The 19,870-nt window shown below is 39.5% G+C and overlaps 1 protein-coding gene across 8 annotated transcripts in view; it reads left to right on the top strand.

The window, feature by feature from the left end:
* The window catches only part of fam204a (family with sequence similarity 204 member A), an 81,286-nt gene that overhangs the window by 56,347 nt on the left and 5,069 nt on the right, over positions 1-19,870 (top strand). For all 8 annotated transcript variants that reach the window (XM_072239628.1, XM_072239631.1, XM_072239623.1 and 5 more), the window contains one exon: positions 14,707-14,813. In XM_072239628.1, coding sequence (XP_072095729.1) covers positions 14,707-14,813 — 107 coding nt within the window. The remainder of the gene's footprint in view (positions 1-14,706; positions 14,814-19,870) is intronic.

The following is a 19,870-nucleotide window of genomic DNA, read 5'->3' as shown; positions in this document are numbered from 1 at the left end:
AGAGTAGTAGTTAACATAATGCTGTTATAGCGCCAGTGAGCCCCGACCAAATCAGCAGCAGTCTGTAAGGAGTGCATACAACATTCTCCGCATCACTGCGCAGTTTTCCTTCAAGTGATCTGGCCTCCTCGCACTTTCCGAAGACGTATTGGTTAGTAGGCTAATTGGGCATTTGGGTGTCGTGGGCTCATTGAACCGGAAGAGCCTGTTACCATGCAATATCTCCACATAAATAAATAAATAGTCTTTGTGCTTAACCCTAAATTTTGTGAAAATGAATATCTAAAATTATATGAACAGCTTAATAGTACATCAGTGTTTTAAATTAAAAGGCAGACCCACCTTTACTTATCCTAGCTTTACAGATATATCTCCAATTCAAAGGACTGCGCTGATCTTTTAGACTGCCAGTTTGTTAGCTTTTACCCAGTGTAATATAAAGTAAAATCTGATTTGATGTCCAATGATTGGGAATTAATTCATGTAAATTTTAAATAAATTCAAATATTTGTTTGCTTTGTGTGTGCAAGATTGAATTTTTATACTGTACCGTGAGATTTACTTCTCCTTTACCCTCCACATTCCTGTATGTATTGTGATGCTTCCAATTATGATGTTATTCTCCGATGTAAACAAATTCATTTTGCAGAAAACTAGTAATTGCAGTATACAGGGAAAAGCAATGTGTGACATTGAACCAGCTCTTCGAAATGATTTTGCCTCAAGTATATTAACCCACCCCATACAAACATTTTTAACAATGGGAGCCTTTTGAAGTTCGGATGGATTTAACAAAAAGAAAGATTTGAATTTATATAAACACAAGAAAGTCCGCAGATGCTGGGAATCCAAAGAAACACAATAAAGTACTGAAGGAACTCAGCAGGTCAGGCAGCATTGGTAGAAATGAATAAACAGTCGACATTTCAAGCCAAGACCCTTCTTTGGGACCGAAAAAGAAAGGGGGAGACGCCAGAATAAAAAGTTGGGGACAATACTTTTAACAATTTCAGTATGCCCTAACTTATTACAGCCAATAAACACACTTGAAGTACAGTCAATCTTGTGCCTCTTCAGATACTTTATAGAATACTGTGAGATCTGTATCCATCAAAAAAGCACATGAATTATGTATTTAATATTTCATCCAGAATTTAACAATTCTGTTAGAGCTATATTCCCTTATTCTGTATTGAGGTATCAATCTAAATCAATATTTACCTGAAACTAAATCAAGATATAGACCTGCCGGAAAAAGATTAGGATTGAGATTGGTTTTGCATTGCTGAAGCATTCCGGTGGAACCAAAATAACCTAAGAGGCTACTTGCTGTGCTCTAAATGTCTTTGTTTCATGGCTGGTTTACAGAGAGTTTTGTATTCCTGACTAAGTGTATACGTGAGCATTCATTGTCGTCCTGTGAAATCTCAAAAACAATGCTTGCTGATAATCAATGTCAAATAGGCCACAAAGAATGGCCACTTGGTTGAGTTATTAATGACTGTTTGTGGGCCAACACATTTATAAAATTATGAGAGTAAATTGGTTGAGAGTTGGTGCTGAGAGTAGATGAGGTAAAATTCAGTATTACACATTCTTTTATTGAGATACAGCTTTTGTGTAATAACAATTTTAGTTAATAAAAAAGCATGCCTCTTAGATTAATCTGGTTTTATTCAAAGATTTAAAAAAAGACGAAAAGACTAAAATTTTTAAATATTTGATCCCACAAGTATTATTTACACCACATGATTTTGTTCACTAAATGGTCTTTGATTTTCATTTGGGCTCTTTCCAATTATTTAAACTACTTCTGAAACCACCATTACAATCATTCATTAGAAGGATTTCTGGTACATCACAAATTTTATTGAATATAACCTTGTGATAACGTGCTGCAGGAGAAAACTGTAATGACGATACATACCACATATGTGACATGCATTCTCATTACAGTTTTCTTTCCTTCCTGTAATTTTTTTCTTTTCCCTCCCCTCTTCCTCTATTTGCCACTCTAGCCTTTTACCTCTTCTCTTCTCTTCTACCTATCACTTCTTTCGATCCCCTCCTTCTTCCTTCTCTGGTCCTCTCTCCTTTCCTATCAGATTCCTTCCTCTCCAATCCTTTATCTTTCCTATACACCTGGCTTCACCTATCACCTTCCAGCTAGCCTCCTTCCCCACTCCAAAGCTTTTTATTCTGGTGTCTTCTTTCTTCCTTTCCAGTCTTGAAGATGGGTGTCGGCCTGAATCGTCGACTGTTTATTCACTTCCTGCCTGACCTACTGAGTCTCCCCAGCATTTTGTGTGTATCACATAAGGTTAGCCTTGATATCTAATGATTATATAGTTGCATCACATAGCCTAATAATATCCTTCTGAAAATGTGAAACTCCAACAGTTGATGGGACTACGTTTATCTTTATTATTATTGTTTTGGTCACACCAGGAAGTTAAATTACCTAGCCTTTGTGTATATTTATGATCTGTGTAAGCTTATGTAGAGCAATTATACAGTTTTACACTGGTGCCTATGATAGTACTCCTGTAATTTTCATTATAGGAATCAGCCAGTATTTTTTAAAAAATCAACAGCATGGTATATTCAGGGCACACCACATTTCTATCATCTTGAGTTTATGGAAATAACATTGCATGAGAACCCAAGCCTGCCCACCATGCACACCCGTCAAATGAAATGCCATAATGAGTTTCTACTAACTATCTATTTTGAACCCTTCAGGAAGCCATTTAAAAACTGGGTGGAGTTGTGAGTTATTTTTGTCACTTCATTGTAGTCTGTCTATATGAGTCCACCACTATTTAATTTTCCTAGTACTACTAATGTAAATACTGTGCTACGACAATAACACAAATGTCCCAAATCTCCAGTGACTACTAATGCAGAACATCCAGTGTTTTTGTGTATTTCAAAGTTAAATTCAAAGTTCAAATTTTATTATTAGAGTACATATATGTCACCACAGACAATCCTGAGATTCATTTCTCTGCTGGTGTACTCAGCAAATCTATAGAATAGTAACTATAGCAGGATCAGGATCAGTATTTTGTAGGTCAATAGATTAATTTTAGCTTCTGCAGAATTACAGTGGCAAGATCTTGGCAATTAAGATTAATAGTCAAAAATAAATAACTTGGTTTTGCATTTTTTGATTAGCCAATTACTCTGACAACAGGTAACAGTAAATTAAAAACATCCCAAGAATTAACTTCGCTTATGCATTTTGAATGGTATGATGGTTGAAAGTCAAATATGCAATTAACTTTTAAATTGCACCAGCATACTAAAAGCTGTTAGTTGTTGTTTTCAGTAAAAAACAGTTTATGGTTCATTAAAAAGATTTGCTATGAGACTTTGTTACATTTATGAAGATAATACCACTCATGTAGTCCTTGAATTTAACACATTGCGGGCTTGTTTTAAACATCACTTTTTAAGGCTGAATTTAGGGCATGGATGTTATTTATAACCAGGAATAATTAACAGTAGATTGTATTTGATTAGTTCAGTCAAGTTCATGAAGGTGATCACTAGTTAAAGGTTTTGTCACACTTTGCAGAGTTATTCAACGTCAATAAACTCTAAGGTAAGTAGGCAAAAATGTAAAGAATAATTTTTTTAAATGTTTTTGAATGTGAGGAAGACTTCCTCTTGTGATTTTAGTTTTAAATTAGTGGAGCATGTTATTGAGCTTCAATAATAGGCTAAGAAAGTCAAGCAACAGAATTAGTTTTATTGTATTCTACTAATTGCCGAGGTAGGCAAAGCCTTTTTTTGTGCTATTGATTTTTTGCAGTTTAATTAAGCAACATGTTTTCTCTTTTTAATTGCAGTCATTTTTCAGTAAATTGAAGCCCACAGCAAAATACATATATAATTTGTTTGTAATGAGGTATTAATTGATGGTAGTTGAAGCTTAGCACCCTCTGTTTCTTTCTTCCTGATTGCCATTTTATTACTAGTTAGTCATTAATTAATCTGTTTTTCTAATTAGCTTATAAAACTGTTGTTGTAAATGCGATTGAAGTTCAAAGCAAACTAATAAGCTTTTTCTCACTTGGAAGAGCGGAGATAAAGAACATGTGAAAACATGGGCGCCAGCTATGTATTTGTTGGAGGGAGGAAGGATAAGAATATTTTAGACTTTTTAGCGTATAGACCCTGGAAATTGAAAATCTGCCATATTACCTACAAGATGAAAGGCTAATTTACACTGAATTTCACTAATTTTGTTCAACCTATGAAATGAAGAGCTGTCACCTGCTCAGTGTTGCATTGACAACTGGGCTAGTGATCCATGAAATAAGCTGCTGCATGCTTTGTTCTGATAAGAATGAACAAATCTGCACAATGTACCGTTCCCAGAATCTAATTTTCATACTTGCATGAAGGCAAAAAAAAAATAAGCCGTTTGTAGGCTGATTAATCAGACATTGGAGTTTTGTCTCTTTGATCTGTTTGGTCTCCTAGGTAACTTGCATAGACATTAATGCAGAGTTCCAGTAAAGACAATCAAGGAAACCACAGACTGAACTGATAACATAATTTAACACACAAATCACAGCAGAGTTTCTACTTCAAAAATGTTTGTTTTAAAACAACCAGTGAACCTCTCTGAATTATTAATAACAATTTATTAATAACATTATTTCCCCATCCCCATTGGATTTAATAGTATTCTTGTTATTAAATTATGAGGAATTTTGGTGAAAAAATCTTTACTGTTCATTAGCTGGAGGTTATGCAGACGCTTCCAAGTGGCTGTATAGATGAATGCCTCAAGGGCCCAGCAAAAACCTTGTATTTCCAGCCAGCTAAAACCCTTATCTTCAATCCAAGAAAGTACCATTAATCTTTCTGAAAGACCTTTTATGGCTTTTAATATAACCCAAATTAGAACATTTTACACCCTTGGTTCCTGAAATACAGTGATAAAAAGCCTTTGGAGTTCAGTTCTCTTACTGCGTGCTCAGACTCTGTCCTCTCCACCCTCCATTCCCATCTGATCTGCACAATGATGTGACACAATATTACTTTGACCATAGCTTCCTCGGCCTGCATTGCATTTTCCACTGTTTACCAAAATTTCCATAATGTCGTGTAAAGGCAATGAAAAATATTACATACTATGAGTGCTGGAAAATAGTACTTCAGTTGAATTGAGGTATTAAAAACCTAATTCATGCAAGTATTTCAAAGACATTAGCAGAATTGAAGAGTTATAATTTGTGACAAATTATTAAGAGAATTTAAAATCTTGAGTTTTACAGTCATTGAAAAATCTCAGTGGACATTTTGCTTATCTGTTAATTGATCAAATCTATCTAATTTTGTGTTCTTTGTAGCTGAATGCTATAAGAAAGGCTATGCTTCTTATTACTGTACCATTCCAGCTCAAGTTAAAGGTACCTGCTTTTATATATGAATCATTACAGTTACAGTTCTGAACATCCCTTTAGAACTGTAACTGTAATGATTTATATATAAAAACAAATTTAATTGAAAGTAGCCACTGCAAGTCTTCATCCCACAAAAGATTTCTGTCATCCTTTCGGTTCATCAAAAGATTGTAATGCTTTTGAAACATATATAAGAAGCACAGACAGAGATCTCAGTTTTAAGGTCTATCTCTAAGAACAGCCATAACAATGTGCCACTCCTATTCATTGGTAGTTTGTGTTAAATTATAGACAAGTGCTTCTAAATTGTGTTCATATTAGAACTTGGAATGACACGCTTGCAATTTCTGAGTATTCTTTTTATGATTTTCTTTGTTTTGTAATGAAATTAAGGAAACAAATCTTCACTGGTATTCCTCAATTCATGTATTAAATTATTAAAAAAACACCAAGTTAACCAAGAATAACCAAGAGTGAGACCTAGTTGGAGAGATTAAGTCAAACCACAAATTCCTGGTCTTAATATTTAAGGTCCCTAATATTGAAAATCAGTGTCCCTTTGTCGTCGTGGCTGTTGTTCGTGTGGACAGAGTCAGAGTGGTGAATTTGAGGCTTTAGCTCTTTGTGGCTTCCATAAAGAGAGGCTTCAGTCAGAGAAGCCTCGCATGAGGGCAAAAAAAAAATGAAAAGCTTGAGGTTAAGTCCTTTTTTTCTCCTTCACTGCTCACCCAGGACAGTAGAAATGCCAGGCAGTATAGTTGAATGTTTCTCTTGCGCGATGTGGGAAGACAGGGAGACCGCCAGTCTCCCTGATGACTGTAACTGCAAGAAATGCATCTAGCTCCAGCTTCTAACAATCCATGTTAAGGAGCTGGAGCTGAAACCAGATGAACTCCGGATCATTTGAAAGGCTGAAAAGATGATAGTTAAAACATATAGAGAGGTATTTACACCCAAGGTGCAGGACACAGGAAACTTTGGTAGAAGAAATGAAAGGGTTGACTTTTTTCTAAACGGAAAGAATATACAAAAAACTAAGATGCAAAGTGACTTAGAATCCTTGCGCAAGATTCCCTGAAGGTTAATTTGCAGGTTGAGTCTGTGGTAAGGAAGGCAAATGCAATGTTAGCATTCATTTCAAGAGGACTGGAATATAAAAGCAAAGATGTAATGCTGAGACTTTATAAAGCACCGGTAAGGCCTCAGTTACAGTATTGTGAGCAGTCTTGGGCCCCTTATCTTAGAAAAGATGTGCTGAAACTGGAGAGGTTTCAAAGGAAGTTCATGAAAATTATTCCAGGATTGAATGACTTGTCATATGAAGAATTTTTGATAGCTCTGGGCCTGTATTCACTAAAATTCAGAAGAATGAGGGATGACCTCATTGAAACCTATTGAGTGGGCTTGATGGAGTGGATGTGGAGTTGATGTTTCCTCTGGTGGGAGAATCTAAAACAAGGGAGGACAGTCTCAGAATAGAGGGGCATTTTTGATTCTTGATTGATCAGGGCATGAAGGGTTACAGGGAGAAAGCAGGAGATTGGGGCTGAGAGAAAATTGGATCAGCCTTGATGAAATGGTGGAGCAGACTCACTGGGCCAAATGGCTGAATTCTGCTCCTCTATCTTATGGTCTTATGGTCTTTTATTGTCTCTCCAGAAAGCCACAATATTAGATAATAATGTCTGATTTACATTTTAATATGAAGTCTGACCAAATCATTGGAACTTGGAACTTGGATCTGTTCCTTCTTTCCTGTTATTATCTTTCTGGAACCCAGGGAACTGAAGTTTCTAGTACACTTGCCGTGAAGTAAATTTGGAAACTCGTGAACAGAGCAGATCCAACAAGTTTTCCAGCTTCTTTGTCATTCCTAGGGTGGCTCTGGCAATTGAACTGGGGTATGTAGGTGTAACTCATTCATTCTTATGAACAGATTTGTGCAGCATACTGTAAATTGTGTATGGGGTGAAACCATACCCTGCCAGTGGTGGCACTGTAGTGCACATTTAGTGCATATTAAGGCACATGTTTTCGGTTCTTTCTGTTATTAACATGCACATAAAAGTTAATGAACTGAATAAAAATCATGTACACTGAATATGAATGCATTAAATATTTAAAATGTATAGGTTTTTGTTATTTAAAATGCTTGCTAATCATTATATGAATCGACGAATGGTCTACAAGTGTATTGAAATGGAATATGATACATATTTATAGTAGCATTTGTTACATGAAATTCAAAAAATTTTCTCTGTTTACACAACAAAGCTGAAAATTCAGTGATCTTACCATAGTGAATAATGTTATAATTTCTGAAATTCCTTTTGGCAGGATGGCACTGGTAAACCACGATGCCGTGTTGTGGGCAGCTTATAAAACTTTCAAATATACATTTTTTGAACTAATCTTACTGCAATCTGCAGTCTCTAATACCCTTTTAAGGAAAGTACTTTTGAGCATTCTTAACAAACAAGCTATTTCACAATCTTCTGAATGACTCAGTGGACTTAACTCTCAGGCATGCTTTAAGCAGACGAAGGTACATCACCATAGCTGAAAGAGAGGGAGGAGGGGAGGACTCCAAGTCAGGCTAAAATGAAGGGATATGTAACTTCCTCCACCCGGCATCTTGTTAGCGAATGTACAGTCACTGGAGAACAATGTTGAGGACCTAAGGGCAAGATTACTGTATCAGAGGGAAATGAGGAATTGCTGTATTCTCTGTTTCATGGAGACATGGCTCACTCCAGACATACTGGAGAAGGCAAAAGGAGGTCCATGTTTTATGATAATCTCTTTGTGGTGCTCGGACACAGCAGTCTCATGCACCCTTGTTCTCCCTACCTGGAACATCTGATGATTAAGTGCCAACCATTTTACTTACCAAGAGAGTTCTTCACCATGATCCTGACCACAGCTTATCTGCCGCCGTAGGCCAATGTTAAGCAAGCACTTGATGTATTAAGTGCCACTATCAGCAAACAAGAAACAGCCTACCCTGATTCCTTTCAAATCATATTTGGGGACTTCAATCAGGCTTGTTTGAAGACATCTCTGCCCAGTAATCATCAGCACATCACCTCCCGCACCAGAGGTCCTAATAAATTTGACCACTGCTTTACAACATTAGGAATGCCAATCCTTCCATACAGGAGGCAGAGGAGTAGCTACAGGATTGCTTTTGAGTTGGTGGACTGGGCTGTGTTCAAGGACTCATGAGAGGATCGGAACCAATACGCCACAGTTATTATGGGCTATATAAAAACAGCCATAGATGATTGTGTCCCCACAAAATCATTCAGCGTCTTCCCACAATCTACTGAGGGAAGATAAGCGCTGTTCACGTCTGGTGCTGAAATAAGATACAGGAAGTCCAGGTACGATTTCTGGAAAATCATTTCACATGCAAAGTGGCTATTCTGGACTTTACCTGAATCACTGAAGAATGCTCAACAGCTGTGGCAGGGCTTGAATGCTATCACCTCCTACAAAGTGACACCAAGTAGCACAGGTGACAAGGCTTCACTCGCAGATGAGCTCAATGCCCTTTATGCTTGCCTTGACTGTTAAAACATGGAGGCACCTTCATAGACTCCCGCAGACCCATGATCCTATCATTTCAGTCTCTGAGGCTGACGTGAGAGCATCTTTCAGGAGGATGAACCCACAGAAAGCATCTAGCCCAGATGGGGTACCTGACCAATTACTAAATGTCTGCACTGATCAACTGGCTGGAATGTTCACTGAGATCTTTAACCTCGTGCTTTGGCAGTCTGAGATAGCCACCTGCTTCAAGCAGGCTTCAGTTATGCCAGTGCCTAAGAAGAACATGGTAACCTGCCTCATCCAGTAGCTTTTACTGTACATCCATTCTGATGAAGTGCTTTGAGAGGTTGGTGATGAAACATATCAACTCCTGCCTGAGAAACAACTTTGTTCTGCTCCATTTTGCCTGCCGTCACAACAGGTCAACTGCAGGTGCCATTTCATTTGCTCTTCAGTCAACCCTGGAACATCTGGACAGCGAAGGTGCATACATCAGGATGTCTTCATTGACTACAGATCAGCATTCAATAATAGCATCCACTCAAAAAATAACCAGTAAGCTTCAAGACCTTCTCCTCAGTTGCTCCTTGTGCAACTGGATCCTCAATTTCTGCACTTACAGTCAGACCCCAGTCAGTTGGGATTAGCAACAACATCTCCTCCACAATCTCCATCAGCACAGGTGCACCACAAGATTGTGTGCTTCGCCACCTCTTCTGCTCACTTTATACTTATGGGTATGAGGCTAAGCACAGCTCCAATGCCATATTTAAATTTGCTGATAACACCACTATCTTTGGCTGAGTGGTGCCATAACCTCTTATTCAATGTCAGCAAGGCGAAGGAGCTGATTATTGACTTCAGAAGGAGGTAACTGGAGGTCCATGAGCTGGTCCTCATCAGGGTATCAGAGGTGGAGAGAATCAGTAACTTTAAATTCCTTAATGTTATCATTTCAGAGGAGCTTTCCTGGGTCCAGCAGAAAGCATGGCAGTTCTTCTACTTTCTTAGAAGTTTGTAAAGATTCAGCATGACACCTAAAACTTTGACAGACCTCTGTAGATGTGGGGCGGAGAGTATATTGACTGGCTGCATCACAGCCTGGCATGGAAACACCAATGCCCTTGAATAGAAAGGCCTACAAAAAGCAGTGGATACAGTCTATCTTGGGTAAAGCCCTCCCCTCTATTGAGTACATCTGCACGAAGTGCTGTTGCAGGAAAGCAGTATCCATCATCAAGGAGTCCCACCACCCAGACCATACTCTCTTCTTGCTGCTACCATCAGGAAGAAGATACAGGAGCCTTAGGACCCACACCACTAGGTTCAGGAACAGTTATTGTCCCTCAACCTTCAGGCTCTTAAACCAGAGGGGATAACTTCACTCACCCCATCACTGAACTGATAATAAACTTACTTCGAACTTTTGAACTTTGCAAGGAATCAGAAAGCATTGGCACGTGCATTTGATTTGTGATAGATGAAAATAGTGAGCACTCTTTCTTGCATTTGTAAAATAAATTGTTGAGTGTATTTTTTTAGATCTTAAATATAATTGCTGTTGGCCAAAAAGCCATAGTAATAATATACTGAACTTGAAATGCCTTTATTAATTTTTGAGAAACCTGCTTTGTCATGTGCAGTTATTTCTGGTTGTACATGAGGAGCTGGACCAATGTGTTCTGTATGACTTTCAATCATCGTTGAATGTTAGTGAGATGCTGCAAGAAATCCTGATAATTCTTAATTGAGTGCATTATTTTCCAGTTTGCAGCCATTAATTAAAGTTACTGACAGATTCAGCTTATTTTGCGTGAGATGTTGAATGTATTTTAAAGGTCCCATAATATCAGAGTAAAAATATACTGATATGATGATTGTCTGATTGGAAATAAATTCAATATGCTTATGTCACCTTCAAGTTACTCAGTAATAGGAACATTGACTTGGGTGAGGCTGGTTATGTTGGCAGTTCCACAGTGAACCTGTAATACATAAATACCTGTAGGTTTAACTGCATAATCATAAAATTGATTAAACAAATTATGCTTTAGAAGGAAATTAATCATTCAAGGACTTTTTAATTTATTGTGCTTTTCAATTTTGGAAAATAGTGTCCAAAGATTGTCAACATTCCCCTCCCCTGCTCTGTTCTCTCCTCTAATGAGTTATCTGCTATATATTTTAATGTGTGTGGACAATCTTGTTTTTAGACAATTACCCTGATAGTTTGTTTGAATACTATTCCTTCATGAGCAGAAATGGTTGGTTCTTAAGTTATAATAGAAGGAAGAATATCCATGCATTTTTCATTAATATTTGTTCAGACCTGTACCACCAGTAACGAAGATGCAAAATGCTTTCTTTCCCATGGGAGAAAAGAAAAATAAAAGAATGATCTAGGGAGATTAATATAAAATCTTTATCTTTCAAATTATTCAACTGAATGCTTGCAGTAACCCTTCAGTATTTTCATTTAACAACATGACAAAATTGCCCATTTATAGACCTGGATCTTCATAAGCAGTGCTATGTTGTTGGGTGCAAGGTAAATATTAATATGTCAAGATATCAGAAATAACTCCCCTACTCTTCTTTGAAGGAGTGGCGCGTGGCCAAGTGGTCGTGGGTTTGAACCTCGGCCGAGGCAGCGTGTGTGTCCTTGAGCAAGGCACTTAACCACACAACGCTCCAGTCTACCCAGCTGAAAATGGGCACCAGCAAAAATGCTGGGGGTTAACCTCGCGATAGACTGGCGTCCTATCCGGGGCGGGGGCGGGGGCGGGGGGGGGGGTTGTCCTCGTACTCTCAGTCGCTTCACTCCACGGAAACCGGCATAAGCACTGGCCTGCTGGGCCACAAGGCTCGTGACAGACCTTCATCTTTAATCTTCTTTGAAAGTGTGCCATAGACCATTTATTTCTACTGTAGAGTGGAGATAAAGTCTTGGTTTAATAATTCATCTGATGGATGACGCTAGCATTTTGGCCTTGAACCTGGAGCACAACTCTGAACTCAACATCTGATTTAGTGATGGGAGTTCAGTCAACTGAGCCATGGGCTGCCAGTACAGAGTTATCTACCAAATGAGCCATGGATTGACAGGACGTAGATATCTACCAGCTGAGCCATGGTCTGACAGTACGTAGATATCTACCAGCTGAGCCATGGTCTGTCAGGATGTAGATATCTGCAGATTGGATTTGTATAATGCCTTTAATGAAATCAAACATCTGAGGGTGCTTCACAGAGTATTACTTACAAACGGTAGATTGCTGAGCAAACCTTTTTATTCTGACTTCTTCCCCTTTCAATTTCAGTCCTGATGAAGGGTCTTGGCCCAAAACATTATCTGTTTATTCCTTTTATTGATGCTGCCTGACCTGCTGAGTTCCTGCAGCAGTTTGTGTGTATTACCACAGATAGTAGATATGGTAGCCAAAAGCTTAATCACTGGTAGGCTCTGAGGAAGATTTTCTAGAGAGTGAGGGAGGTTGATGAAATCCAAAGCTGAACAAATCAAGGAATGGGATTTCTAGAAGTGTTATAAGGCTGTCATGGATTGCCCAGAGGCAATTTTGTGGCAGAAGTATTATTAGCTGTAAGTTGTGTAAACAGGTTTGTGAATGCAGTTAAATTTCATTAAGTGTTCAAAGTCAGGTACAAAAATGCCAGTTGATTCCCAATGATGTAGGAGTTACTCCAGGTGAACCTAGTGCATCTGGCAGCCAGCTAGAGCGTGCTGATGATAGAAGTGAAGTCATGTGTCACATACAAAGTGCATAGCCTGGGACAACTTATTAGAGAGAAAAGCAGTGAAAATCAAAATGTCTCTACTGGAAAAGAAACAGTTTGCTGAGAAACGATCTAGAGAGCTGGGAAACAAAATGCCAGAAGAAAATTTGATTTTTAATAACTTAGTTGAAAAACCACACAAGCCAAGTTTGAACTGAATGAGCTCTTGGAGCAACCAATTTGGCTTCAGTCCTTCTGGCTGAGCCAGAGAGAATTCCAGAAGGGTTTTTGAACCTGACTGATTCCTCCTAAAATTTTGAAAATTCATGCATGTTAATTGTGAATAGAGCTGGCCTCGTAGTCTGTTAGATATGCCCCAGTCTTACATAGAGCGTGACCCTTCAAATGTGCTACTGCACGATACACAGTACCCAAGTAATCTGGGCCAGAGCCTTTGGGAGGGCAGAGGAGAAATGCGGTGTTTATTCCAGATGGTTTGTTGACACATTAAAAATGTTAGCAATGTGATGGAACAGTGGTTCAGCCTTGTAGCCCCAGTGACCCAGGTTCAATGCTCACCTGACACACTGTGTGGACTTTGCACCTTCTCCCTGTGTCTACATGAATTAACCTCAACTACTCCAGTTTCCTTCCTCCCATCCTAATTTACCTCTCTCCTGATGGGAATGTGGGGACATTAGATAAGGAAAATACAAGCTCAAATTCAAGTTTATTGCCATGGATGTAATTCCTACGGTTAAATGTCATAAGCATTTGCTTTTTTGCTACAGCAGCAAGGTACATTACAAACATGACAAAAAAAATTAAATTGACGTAAATTATACATAACTTACACTACAAAAGAAACATAACAACATTAGTGCAAGTTGAGGGAAATGTAATCCAGGGTAGAATTAGGGTTTCTGAGGTCGGTTCAAGTACTAATAAGGAAGAAGGTATTGTTGAGCCTTGGGTTGTGGGTCCTCTGATTCCTGTCATCTCATGCTTAATGCCTGCAATGAGAAAATGATCTTTATGAATCAGGCTGCCTTCCTTCCTGAGACATGTCCTCGGTGGTAGAAAGAACTGAACCTGTGATGGAATTGGCTGAGTTCACCAGTCTCTGTAGCCTCTTGCATTCCTGTGCATAGTCGGATGTGATTCAGGCAGTCAAGATTCGTAGGTAATAGATAGCTTTGTGACCAGAATGAGCACAATGTGCTGAAATGGCCTCATTCTATGTCATAAAGAAATAAAGAAATACACTTCCTGCATCACATCATCGCCACAAAAATACAGCAGTTTTCTGAGATGGTTAAGCCCTTTCCCCAACATCACTATCCCGAATTACAGTGCTGATCACCAGTTGAGAACTTGCCAGCAAACCCTAAACACAAGAACAAATCTAAAAATCTGAAAAAAAAGGGGTTGAATTTACACAAAAATATGTAAAGCAGGAAGATTGAGTAGGTTGGAATATTAGGACAGCAACTCTTACCATAATATACTGAAAATGTACGGCCATTCGTGTGAACAGCCTGGGGCAAACCTCGTGCTTTAAAAAAATTGCTTCACATAGCTTTCAAGTTATTGTGGTTTCCTTCTTGCTTCTTGTACCCCCCCCCCCCCCCCCCGGTAAGTTAACAAAGAAGCTAAATATTTGTTGAAACTGAGGAATGCTGAATCTTCAGTTTAATGGTTTGGCAAGTTATGCCTTTGGCAATAGTGTAATTCTGTTACATATCTGTACACAGTTTGCGTTTCAGTGAGAATTTTTTTGGAACTGAAAATACTCAGCTCTTTTTACGTTAATTGCAACCACTTCATGAACTTCACTGTGAATAGATGTGAAAAAGAACAACAAAAACGTTAGGACCATTTAATAATTATTTTGCTGATGACCAGATTTCTGGTAAGAAAGCAAATGTGCTATCTTGGAATAAATTTTGATTTTGCATAAGCTTTTGCATTTAACTATTGGTTTTTGGTCTTTCCATAGCTGGGTGTGCAAATAGCAAAAGCTGTTGATTGTCGTGATTTTGCCAAAGCCAAACAAGAGGCTGAAACTTCTCAACAGGCTCAAAAGAAGAAGCAGCTTGCATGGGGGTAAGTCATACATCATCAGTCAGTTTTCCAGTGAAAATACACAAACTGAGCAATGCACTTTATCTTCGGGGAGACAAGGATCCTTGAAGAATAATTTATTTGCTATCTGATGTAGGTATTGCTGGGTAATGTTTCTAGAAATTCTAGAAATATCCTGTGGTTTCTGGCAGCAACACACTGGGAACCCCTATCTACCAATGGCATGATAATTAATTAATCTTCCAGAGATAGCTTAAGTGATATTTTGATAAGGATCAATACCTGATGCAGTGTATTACATTGCCAAGTTTGCAATATGGCAACACTTAGTTTCAGTGATTTTTCAGCCGTGACAACTTTGTACTATGAACGGTTTAAGTCTGAACCATTACTTTTTAAAATTGGTAACTTTTTGATGCACTTGATGTTTCTAATGTTTGTCCATTCGGTTGACTAAGGTTGCTGCTGTGGATCAATGATTATGTCATGAGTGTGACACATCAGTCTGTTGAGGTAGGCAACAAAGTCAAACATTAACGGTGAAGATGTTTTTGGTGTTCATTTAGAAACATAGAAAACCTACAGCACAATACAGGCCTTTCGGCCCACAATCTGTGTCGAACGTGTACTTACTTTAGGAATTACCTAGGGTTACCCATAGCCCTCTATTTTTCTAAGCTCCATGTACCTGTCCAGGAGTCTCTTAAAAGACCCTATCTTATCCACCTCCACCACCATCGCCAGAAGCCCATTCTCCGCACTCACCACTCTCCGCATAAAAAACTTAACCCTGACACCTCCTCTGTACATACTTCCAAGCACCTTAAAACTGTGCCCTCTCGTGCTAGCCATTTCAGCCCTCAGAAAAATACTCTATCCCCCACCCCCAGTTTGACTTACACCTGGATTATTCCACTACCTCTGTACTGTCAGAGAAGTTTGAAACATAAAACTGATCTACCTTCTCGGGTGGATAGGAAAGTGATGGTCATCTACTCTCTCAGGTGGAAAGGAAACTGATGGTCATCTACTCTCTCAGGTAGACAGCAAACTGATGGCCTTTCAGGAGGGCAGAAATAGAGCATCATTTACTCTCCAGGTGGATAAGAAACTGATAGTCATTTGCTCTCAAAGGTGGTTAAGAAACTGCTGGTCATCTACTTTAATGTGTGGATAGGTAACAGGGACATCTATTCTCTCAGATCAACAGGAAATAGAGTTGGCATAGGGTCAGAGAATGTTGAATCTTTGTCGGTGGAATTAAGATATTGCAAGGGTTAAAAAACATCATGGGAATCATAGGCCTCCAAATAGTAGCCAAGGTGTGAGGTTGAGATTGCAAAGGGTGCTGGAAAAGGCATGTAATATGGGAATGACATGTAATATGGAAATGACACTATTATAATGGGGATTTCAATATGCAAGGGGATTGGGAAAATCAGGCTGGTGATTGCAAGATAGGGAATTTGTTGAATGCCAACAAGTTGGCTTTTTAGAGCAGCTTGTGCTTGAGCCCACTCGGGGAAAGGCTATCTTAGATTGGGTGTTGTGTAGTATCCTGGATCTTATTAGGAACCCTTAGACAGTGATCATAATATGATTGAATTCCTACTGCAGTTTGAGAGGGAGAAGCACAAGTCACTTGTATCTGTATTGCAATGGAATAAAGGAAATTACAGAGCCATGAGAGAGGAGCTTGCCCAAGTGGATTGGAGGGGGATTCTGGCGGGAATGACAGCAGAGCAGAGATAGTTGAAGTTTTGGGGAATAGTTCACAAGGCGCAGGATAGATATGTCTTTCAGGGGAAGAAGTTCTCAAATGGCAGGGGTAGGCAACCGTGGTTGACAAAGGATGTTAAGGACTGTATAAAAGCCAAGGAAAGGGCATATAAGGTAGTAAAATTGAGTGAAAAATTAAATCATAAGGTATCTTTTAAAATCCAACAAAATGCAACAAAAGTGCTATAAGATGGGAAAAGATGAAATATGAGGGTAGACTAACCAATAATATAAAGCAGGATACTAAAAGTTTTTTTTTGTTATATAAGGAGTAAAAGGGAGGTGAGAGTTGATATTGAACCAGGTAGTGAATGGGGACAAAGAAATGGCATGTGACCTTAGTGGGTACTTTGCATCTGTCTTCACTGTGGAAGACACTAGCAGTGTGCCAGAGGTGTGTGTGTCAGGGACCACGAGCATGTGCCAGTACTATTTCAAAGGAAGAGTGCTAGGCAAACTCAAAGGCCTTAAGGTGGGTAAGTCACCTGGATCAGATGGAATACATCCCAGAGCCCTGAGAGAGGTTGTTGAAGAGATAACGGATGCATTGGTCATGATCTTTCAAAAATCACTTGATTTGGCATGATCCCAGACGACTGAAAGATTGGAAATGTCATTCCACTCTTTAAGAAGGGTGGAAGGCAAAGGAAAGGAAATTATAGACCAGTGGTTGGGAAAGTGCTGGAGTCTATTTAGGATGATGTTTCGCCTTACTTAGAGACTAATGATAAAATAGGTCAAAGTCAGCATGTCTTCTGTAAAGGGAAATCATACCTGCCAAATCTCTTAGAGTTCTTCGAGGAAGTAATAAGCAGGGTGGACAAAGGAAAGGCAGTGGATGTAGTTTACTTGGATTTTCAGAAGACATTTGATAAGGTGCCACACATGAGGCTGCTTAACAAGATAAAAGCCTATGGCATTACAGGAAAGATACTGGCATGGATAGCGGAATGGCTGATAGGCAGGAGGCTGCGAGTGTGAATAAAAGGGACCTTTTCTGTTTGGCTGCTGGTTCCTCGGGTCAGTATTGGTACCACTACTTTTCACATTGTTTGTCAGTAATTTAGATAATGGAATTGGTGGCTTTGTGGCAAAGTTTGTGGATGATACAAAGTTAGGTGGAGGGGTAGGTAATGCTGAGGAAGCAATATGATTGCAGCAGGACTAAGACAAGTTGGAAGGATGAGCAAAAAAGTGGCAGATGGAATTGGGAAATGTACGATAATGCGTTTTGGTGAAAGGAGCAATAGTACAGACTATTATCTAAATGGGGAGAAGGTTCAAACATCAGAGACACAGAGGAACTGAGAACTCCTTGTGCAAGGCTCCCAGAAGGTTAATTTATGGGTTGAACCTATGGTAAAGAAGGCAAATGCAATATTGACATCTATTTCAAAGCGAATAGAACATAAAGGTAAGGGAAAATCCTGAGTTTTATAAGACACTGGTCAGACCGCACTCGGAGTATTGTCAACAGTTTTGGGCCCTATATCTCTGAAAAGGTGTGTTGCCATTAGAGAGAGTCCAGAGGAAGTTCACAAGGATGATTCTGAAAATGAAGGGATTAACATATGAGGAGCATTTGCAGCTTTGGGCCTGTACTCACTGGTATTTAGAAGAATGTGAGGGGATATCATTGAAACATACCAAATGTTGAAAGGAGTAGATAGGATGGATGTGGAGAGGATATTTCCTATGGTAGGAGTATCCAGAACTAGAGGGCAGAACCTCACAGTTGAGGGGCGACCCTTTAGAACAGAGGTAAGGAGGATAGGAATAGGAAACAGATAGTCATCGCTCTTACAGGTGGATAGGAAACAGGGTCATTGAAAACCTTAGGTGGATAGGAAACCCATGAACATCTACTCTCTTTGACGGATTGGGAGCTAATGGTCATCTGGTCTCAGGTGGACAGGAATCTGCTGGTCGTCTACCCTCTCAGGTGGATAGGAAACAGGATCATCTACTCTCAGGTGGATCGGAAACTGATGGTCATCAACTCTCTCAGGTTGATAGGAAATAGGAAACCTACTCTCTCAGTTGGACAGGAAATAGGGTTATTGACTCTCTCAGGTGGATGGGGAACTGATGGCCATTTAGTCTTTCGGGTGGATAGGAAAAATTTGATGACATTCTTTCAAAGAAAGGGAATAGAATACAAATTATCCCGCTTTCCTAACCAATATTTATAATACCATAAGACATAGGAGCAGAATTAGAAACAGAGAAATATAGAAAATCTACAGCACAATACAGGACAAAGCTATACCAAACATGTCCTTACCTTAGAAATTACCTAGGGTTACCATAGCCCTCTATTTCTCTGAGCTCCATGTACCTGTCCAGGACTCTCTTAAAAGACCCTATCATATCAGCCTCCACCGCTGTCGCCGACAGCCCATTACATGCACTCGCCACTCTCTGCATAAAAAACTTACCCCTGACATCTCCTTTGTATCTACTTCCAAGCAGCTTAAAACTGTGCCCTCTCGTGCTAGCCATTTCAGCCCTGGGAAAAAGCCTCTGACTATCCACACGATCAATGCCTGTCATCATCTTATACACCTCTATCAGGTCACCTCTCATCCTCCATCCCTCCAAGGAAGAAAGGCCAAGTTCACTCAACCTGTTCTCGTAAGGCATGCTCCCCAATCCAGGCACCATCCTTGTAAATCTCCTCTGCACCCTTTCTGTAGTTTCCACGTCCTTCCTGTAGCGAGGTGACCAGAACTGAGCACAGTATTCCAAGTGGGGTCTGACCAGGGTCCTATATAGCTGTAACATTACCTCTCGGCTCCTAAACTCAATCCCACGGTTGATGAAAGCCAATGCACTGTATACTTTCTCAACCACAGAGTCAACCTGTGCAGCAGCTTTGAGTGTCCTATGGACTTGGACCCCAAGATTCCTCTGATCCTCCACACTGCCAAGAGTCTTACCATTAATACTATATTCTGCCATCATACTTGACCTACCAAAATGAACCACCTCACACTTATCTGGGTTGAACTCCATCTACCACTTCTCAGCCCAGTTTTGCATCCTATCAGTGTCCCGCTGTAACCTCTGACAGCCCTCCACACTATTCACAACACCCCAAACCTTTGTGTCATCAACAAATTTACTAACCCATCCCTCCACTTATTCATCCATGTCATTTATAAAAATCATGAAGAGTAGGGGTCCTAGAACAGATACCTGAGGCACACCACTGGTGACCAACCTCCATGCAGAATATGATCCATCTACAACCACTCTTTGCCTTCTGTGGGCAAGCCAGTTCTGGATCCACAAAGCAA

This window comes from Mobula birostris, chromosome 21 (assembly GCF_030028105.1).
Source record: "Mobula birostris isolate sMobBir1 chromosome 21, sMobBir1.hap1, whole genome shotgun sequence".
NCBI classification, from domain to species: Eukaryota; Metazoa; Chordata; class Chondrichthyes; order Myliobatiformes; family Myliobatidae; genus Mobula; species Mobula birostris.
Note: the sequence above shows the minus strand (reverse complement) of the source record. Positions and strands in the feature narration are given on the sequence as shown.